This window comes from Phaethon lepturus, unplaced genomic scaffold (genome assembly GCF_000687285.1).
Source record: "Phaethon lepturus isolate BGI_N335 unplaced genomic scaffold, ASM68728v1 scaffold34336, whole genome shotgun sequence".
Taxonomy (NCBI): domain Eukaryota; kingdom Metazoa; phylum Chordata; class Aves; order Phaethontiformes; family Phaethontidae; genus Phaethon; species Phaethon lepturus.
The window spans coordinates 9839-17841 of record NW_010548899.1 but is presented as its reverse complement, the minus strand read 5'-3'; the positions used below and the strand labels follow the sequence as shown (position 1 = coordinate 17841).

Here is an 8003-nt window from a genome sequence, read left to right as displayed (position 1 = left end):
GGAAAGCATAGGGGCCCAATATTCACACCTGGCAGACAAATCCATGGGGAATGTGCCTGCCTGTGTTCACGCAGCCTGCTTCAGGAACCATCATTTCTTTTTGACGCTTGGTTACCAGCTGTTTGATCTGATTTTACAGGTAAGAGTGCAATGCTAGAAACTAACTCTGCCTGAAGTTGGACACCTACCATTGTTCCCAGGAACCTAAAGAAGCAGTCCAGTTTTTCAGAGATGTTGAGTAATCAGCAGCCGGTAGCGCTAAAGGATATTATCACCCTTGATGTCCTGGGCAGAATTGGTCTTTGACAATGGAAAACCAATGAAGATTTTAGAAGCAGGGTTTCAAATTACTCTGAAATATGCAAACAGACCTGACTTCGTATCAAAAAGCCCAATCTGTCTCCTGCCTCCATCATTCCCACTTCTCCTGTACCACATCCTACACTTTGTAAGCTCATCCCTTGGGCTCACTGGTATGTCCAGACCTCAGCATTTCCTCCGGCACTGCAAAGCACAGGGCTGAGCTGGTATGGGAGCCACAGGCCACTGCACTGCACTGGAACAAGTTACCTCGGGCCAGCTGCTCCGTGCTAGCAGGACGCGTGAGCACCCTTCGGCTACTCGAGGGCACTTCCCATAGAGTGATATGTGCTTCCTATGTGCTGCAGTGCAACACTCTGCATGGAGTAGCTGCCACGGAGCAACTGATGTGATAACCTGCTGGGAGGGAGAACGGGGCCAGTCTCAAATTCTCAACTGGACACTCTGTGCTCAAAACTTCATGCCCTGCTCTTTGGCACCTATATATGCCCTGTGTTGCATCCTGTTAAGTTTCTACATTTTAAAACTGTGGAATAAAAATTCAAACATTGCTACAAAGCAGTTAAAGAGCAAAAGATGGCCTAAGCAATGTCGCGGCTCACGGGGAGTCCCATCCTTCATGCAGGGCAGGGGACAATCCAGAGGGGCCATACCTGAAGAGTGCAAGAATGGAGGGGTGCACGGCCATCAAATCCTGGCACCCAGACCACGCTGGCGTTGCTGCTGGTGACTTGGCTTACGGTTACATTGAGAGGCGAGAGAGGCATGGCTATAAAGGAAACAAAGAGACCTTTCAGTACACACAGAACTGCGCAGGTATTCACATGGAAACGGCGGAGGCTTGAGGCTAGAAATTATGCAATGAAATCACTAACAGAAATGGTACAATATCACATCTTTAGAGAGTGTCTCTGACTGTTGTGAATGAAACTATTATTTTACAATGAAGAAGCTATTGGCATCCATTCTTTCACAGTCCAGCACACTAGCTTGATGCATGCAGGCAGCGGTTGATCTCTTTGATAGCAATGCCAGTGTGTGGTGTCTACACCTTCGCTACTCAGCCCTCTTCCCTGCCCCCTCCATTGCAAAGCATGACCCAGTCCTGCACACACAATTGCCTGTGGACCTACATTGTCAACCAAATCAGGGCTTGAAAATCCCTCCCCTGGTTCTCAGTCCAGCCCCCGAAAGCAGCTCTGCCAGCGCCAGTCGAAGGGTGGTTTGCTGTAGGGACCCGACCACCCTGCAGCTGGGTTTGCAGTGGAGCAGTTTGGGCTGTGAAAGCGCTGCCTATGGGTGTCCATCACAAACCCTTCCTGAAACGCCCTCGAGGGGGCCTGGACTGAGAACTGTGCCTCCTTCAGACCTAGGATCAATAAACTCAGAAAGAACTCTGGTTTATTGAGGGGCAGTTCGAGGCAAAGGGAGTGCCCGTTACATGGCTGATACCACACTACAAATTAAGGGCAGAGCCAGGAATAAAATCAGGACCCTCAGACTGGCCATTTAAGCAGATGTTTGTGCTTCCTACCAGCGAGGAGCAGCGGCAGCGTGCTGCCCCTCTGCTCTCGCTCTGACCAGACACCTCCATCGCTGCAAGGGCCTCTAGTACGTTGTCGCATTAACCTGAGCTCCTTGGCTTCCTTTTAGGATCCTCAGTGCTCCCCTTTGCCTTCTCTTTTCCTCCCACTGTAACTCCACATAGTTACTTCCTATTCTTCCCGATACACCCCTCACCATCTCTCTTTCACGCCTGAGTCTGTTTTATTTAGGCACCTCACTCCTGAAACAATTGCCAGCTTCATGAACACTAACCTCTCCCCTGACCTTTGGCTTGTTTTAGAAAAATCCTACACTGCTACCATGAGTAATACTTTTCCTGCAGCATCTCAACAAACTGTACCCTCAGGAGTCCTCTTTCAAAGTCCCAACGGTCCTCAGGACAATGCTCTGCCTGCAGACTGAGTTTTCCACCTCTCCTGAGCTGTATCCAGTGAAAAGCAGCAGTGGAAAAGTAACTGGAAACCAGGATTCTTCCAGCTGCACCTTCTACTCTGCATCCTGGTCTCTCACTGCACCACGGACAACCACAATACTCCCTTCAGCATCTCCGCAGGGCCATCTTGCAGGAGAAATGCGTAGGCCAAAGCCCCCTCCTGGGTCTCTACAGGGGGGCTGGAGGAGAGGATGGGGCAGGGAATAGACGGTGCCACAGATTAACCCTATAAAGCCTTTGTTGTCTGGTTAACCAGTTACCAGGACCCAGGGGAGGGGGCTGCCACCTAGATAAGAGCAGTGGGCTTGGGCGGGAGGTGGGTCTGGGGTGGAAAATGGGCAATGAGTTCTTTGCCTTTCAGTGAAAAGGGTTTGTGAGTCAACTTAGACTTTTCTGTGTGTCTCTGTTTCTTTCATTTTGATGCTGGGCATTCAGGCTTGTAAGCTCTTTGGGGGGGAAAAAAAAAGCTTGCTTTCACTGCTTACTTGGATATCATGGCAACATTGCCCTTACGTCTTTTGTTAAACACTCTCCTAACTTTTGGGTTTAGCAACGTGTTATTTTCAACACTGGATGGCAGGCCCAAAGGAGGTATGGGCTATACCACCAGTGAGAATAAAAAAAAAAAAAGATCAACAAACAACACACCCACTCTGTAAAGGAGACAGCCACTGAAGAGGGTCAGCTTGCAAGCACCTTCCCCTAACTCTGCAATTTGTAGAGGGACAGATGCATTTCCCCATCATCTGTTGGGAAAAAACTCTGGGTGGCTGTTTCCTGTTGTGCTCTGAAACACGGGATACGACCCTAAAAGTCTGAGCCGCACACAGGAAGGAGAAAAAAGCCAGCCTGAAAACAGGACCTTGAGTGTTAACATAATGAGAGTTAACTTCCTCTGTGCCTGTAGAGTGACTGGAACAATGGGGCTTTGTACACGGCTGGGGACTGCGGGCTACAAAAACAGTAATTTTCTGCTTGGAGTACACCCAGCACATTGTGGGCACTACAGAGTATAGATAATGAACAATAACAGCAGCAAATAGGAAGAAATGTTAACAGTTTGTAAATGTCCTAGCAAAAATATTTGCCTCTGTAAAACACAGAAGAAACAAATTGTTTAATAAATTGTAGAAAGACCTGGGAGTCCTCGTTAGCAGATGGATCTGTGTAAGAGAGGAAGGTCCTGATCATGCATGTACGGACAACTACTCCCAGGAGCAATTTCACTGAAGTCTGCATGTTCATAGGATCAAGGACGAAGAAAACATTATCTGGGCCTGCTCCTGCTCATGACCTTGTCAGGAGTTTTGCTTTAATTTTAACAGGGGCTGTACTAGACCTTCAAACTTTTGCTCTTTAGAAGAGTCTCATCGCTTCCTTAAGTTTACAACTACTCTTTTAGACATGCCTTTGAGGTATTACAGCTAGAAGTTATACGACTACAGCACCGGACTTGCTATTTAAAACGTGGTTTTTTAATCTCTAGGACATGTCACATACTAGTGCAACATTTGCTGAATCACTTAAGCTTGCGGTTCCTCAGCTCTAAAAAGTGTGCGTGCACGCGCATGTCAGAAGCGTGTGATGGTGATACGTCCTTCCCAAATAGGTTGTGTGGATTCATTAGCTGGTGATTAACCCCTGTGGAGCACTTTTGGCTAAACGTAATTGCTGGGAAAGATGAGAATTCTGAGGCTTTTACCCCATCATGTTATTAATGGTTTAAAAAAAAATAAATCTGTGTTAACATTAAAAAAAATAGAAAAAAGCTTGTTCATGCTAAATGTTATTTCAAATTATGGCTTGATGAGATTTTTTCAAAGCATAATAGCTTTGTGAACTAAATTCTATCCCAGGATAAAAATATTCATAGAAGATATATTCCACAATAACTAATTCCCCTGTGTAGACAAGCCTTTAAGGCAACAACTCCAAACATTTTTAAATTAAGTTATAAATCTTATTAGTCCAGCGTAGTGCATTCTTGGCATAGCAGTAACCACAATGTCCTGAAGAAAAATACACTGTAAGAGCGGTAGATCCACAGCTGGATTTTAAGCTATCTTTTAATGAATATTAGCTAATACAACTGTGAGTTCTGATACAGACATAAATGCTTGCTCTTATTCGCACTGAGCAATAAGCTACCACTTGGAACAAACGACTTTTGTGACATGCCTCTCCTGGAACTGATAATCATGTCATTTAGTGCGCATTAAAGCATGACTAAAAATTCAAATCCAGAACCATCTCAACATGAAGAGGAGGGGAAGAGCTGATTGCTCTGATTATCCCCGTTTCAGTCACCTGGACGAACAGAAGAAACATGACATCAACTTAGGGACTTACAAATGCAAAGGCCAGGAATTACTTGTTTTGAATGAGTTTACAAAGAGCAAAGAATTAAAAAAATATCCACAAAAACAGTGTGGATGAACAGACTTTACTGGCCACTGGTGACTGGAAGACTGGTGATCGCCTTCCTTGTCTTTTTTCAGTATCTAATGTGATGCCAATAGAAGCAAAGACAAGTAAGAGCCTCTTTAGCAATAAAAAGACACATCTATCTCCAAGAAGGAAAGATTTCCCCAGCTACGGATTTATATCCGGCTACATCTCTCACAAACAATTTGACTGCTCTGACTCCCTCCTTTTCAAGGAAAAACTCTTATTTGACATCAAAATTCCACTCCTGAATCGGATGCGGTTTATTTTCAGCAGCCTGGGAGAGGGGCCTGCATAGCAAGCGGGAACTGCTGCTGGAGCACAAAGTGTTGTTTCGACTGCTGAGTGCTCCAACCGGTGCTGGTTGCCGGCAGCTTTGAGACAACCCCTTGCCTTAAGGAGCCCTACTTTCCCTCCCCAGAGAGCAAACCCGCGTCCCTCAGGCATTCTCTTGCACTCTCTCACCTTTGATTTGAACAGTGGCTGTCCGAGATGAAGACAATCCCTTTACGTTGTGAGCTTCGCAGGAGAAAACTGTGCTTTGATTAATACCTGGAGATCAGCCAAGAAAAGGAAAGGAAACACAAACAGCTATATAATCCAGCTTCAACCTTCAGCAGAATTTCAATTACGTGTGACATCCAGCTCAAGCTGTACAGGCAATCGGAGGGCTGAGCTGGGTGCCAGTCAAAGGCACGTGGACTTCAATGTAATTAACGTGATAAACTCATTTTTAATGGAAAGAGCGTGGCAATGTAGAAAAGCTTCCAGGGGAGCTTCAGAAAGCACTGAAAAAGAAGGAGGAATCTGGCAGAACGACAGCTCACAGCGCCCAGTTAGTAGATGTCCACTTCTCACATTCTGGTGAGCATCTTTGGAGCAAAGATCGTGCTGAACTGTGTGCTTATACAACACCCAATGCTCTCGATCTCAGCCTGCCACTTGAGCAACAACCGTCTTCTAAATGGGCTACAAGCCCAGGGAAACATCCAACCAGATGCTATAGATTTCAAGCTAATGCCCACCTGTCCCTCACCTTGCATCAGACTTTTGAAGAACACAAAGGAAGTGGAAGTAAAATGCTACTGCATCGTCGCCAAGACACTTTCCAGGGGTGATAAAATACAAGTGGTGATTATGCCCCCTCTCTTCTGTGAGCATCCGTCCATCCCACAGGACCTGAACGTGGCATCATGATGTCTGGCTGCTCTAAGATGCATATAGGTATTGCTAATTAATCATATTTGAGACAGATTTGCAAAACCACCTGGAGAAGTATGTCCAGCATAGATTTTCACTTGACTTGGCCCTCCGTTCCCTTATAGGGCTCTAGCTGAGAAAAGTTAAGGATTGGCATACTATGGGCATACGGTTTAGGGGCGAAAAAGATTTCAGAGCGGCAGGAAGCAGCTTGCACAGTGTCTGTCTTTGCCCTTTGATTTATGTCCCAAGCCTGAGACTAACAGCATTGTGAAGAAGGTGTAGTGGAAGAGAGGAGGGACTGCTATAAAATGAAAGAGCGAAGTATTTTAGTTTCTTCCATTCAGCCCCGTGAACCAGAGGAAAATGTTGCCAGCAGGCTGAAGGCCAGGCAGCAGAGCACAGCAGCACCTGAAGTGGTAGGCATGTCCCAAAGACAGGATCAAACACAGCCCTGCCCTGAGGAAAACACAAAACATACCACAAACCAAGATCTCCTTGCTCTCTAGCACCATTGCCAGCACTGCTTTCCAAATATAACAATACTTTTACCAAACAAACTGCTTGATGAACCTTCTAAATGTTTGCTTTCTAGCCAGTCTTTTATTATTATTTTCTTCATAACTTGATACTTTCTTTAGCTAGCAATGCTTGTTTTCCTAGCAACCATCTTTTTTGACATGCTTTGGCAATCTGATCGTGCAGCTTGTGTCCTGCTACATTCTACCCACTGCAAAGGCAAGATCTGCCCAAGGGACATCCCAAAGAACACTGAAAGGGGCAAAGAAAGGTGCTGGTGACAAATCTATATAATAGCAATTCATTTGGAGAATCACTAGGAACAGAGGCCCTTCTTCAGGCCTCCATGCCACTGCCTCACAATGACAGAAGTTTTGTGAGGCACCACGGAATAAGTTCAGTGGAGGAAGGCAAACTTATTTTTTTATTGTCTTTCCCCTCTCAAGTATCAATCTTTTCAGCTTCCATTTCAACAGGCAGATTATATCATAAGGGAGCAGTTTTCATTTCCAACTTGGAACAGCATCAAGTAGCTATGTAAGAGAGGGAGCAGATGATAAAACCATTGCAAATCAGAAACCAGGTTTTGATTTGCATATAAATTAGGTTCTAAGGGAAGGCTTAATAGGATTGGATACCTCAAAGGATGGCCAAAGACGTACAGGAAGAAACTCCCCCTGGGTGTAACTGTATTAACACTGATGAAGAGGCCCCAGAGATGACTCTTAGTCGTAAAACCTTTTCTTTCTAAATAGCTAGTTCAACTTTGGCTCAGGGCTGCTGAGAATAATAAAACAGCAGCGAAGAGAAGCAGCAACACAAAGCTGTTGGACAATTAACTAAAATAAAGTTACCTTTAGGAGGTAACTACAAGAATAGCTGTGGTAGAGATACATCGCCCTTCCCTGAAAGTAGCCTGAACACCTACTGGTTCCAGAGTTCTTCAGCTGACGCTGCTGGGGAAGGCAGTCTTACCACCACGCACCTCGTACCCGCTCTGAGGATACCTGGTCTCTGAGGATATCAACCAGCCCACTTCAGCACCAATAAAACCACTCTAAAAATGTCAAACAATTACATGAGACAGTCAGGTACCAACAGCAAGAGCATCCAGCAAGCCTGCAAGAACGGGGAGGGGGGGGCGGGGAGAGAGAGGAAAGCAGTGTGTGACATTGCTGTGCACAGAAGGAGGAGGTGGCATCTGTTATACATCAATGCTTGGAGACTTCCAAATCAAATGTCACCAACAGAGTCACTTAATATAACCATGAACACCCTCCATGAGGTGGAACAAAAGAGGCACCCAATGCATCATCTGTCCAGTAGCATCTTTACCACACTGCCAGCTCCAGCCAAGCTTTGTGAGAGGTTGTGCACCTCAAGCCAGCAGAACATACACAGAGCAATGATCACCCCTTGAGATGATCTGGTTTTGTATGTAACCATGATCTCTCAACCCTCAATGTACAGTCAAAGACTATTCTCACACTATGTGGCTACCCAGTGTCACTAGACATGA

General features: G+C 45.6%; 1 protein-coding gene across 1 annotated transcript in view; it reads right to left on the bottom strand.

Moving 5' to 3' along the window:
* TYRO3 (TYRO3 protein tyrosine kinase) overlaps positions 1-8003 on the bottom strand; it is a 35422-nt gene that overhangs the window by 20451 nt on the left and 6968 nt on the right. Inside the window, exons 4-5 of the mRNA XM_010290126.1 lie at positions 5231-5317; positions 975-1090 (exon numbers count right to left, since the gene is read on the bottom strand). Coding sequence (XP_010288428.1) covers positions 975-1090; positions 5231-5317 — 203 coding nt within the window. The remainder of the gene's footprint in view (positions 1-974; positions 1091-5230; positions 5318-8003) is intronic.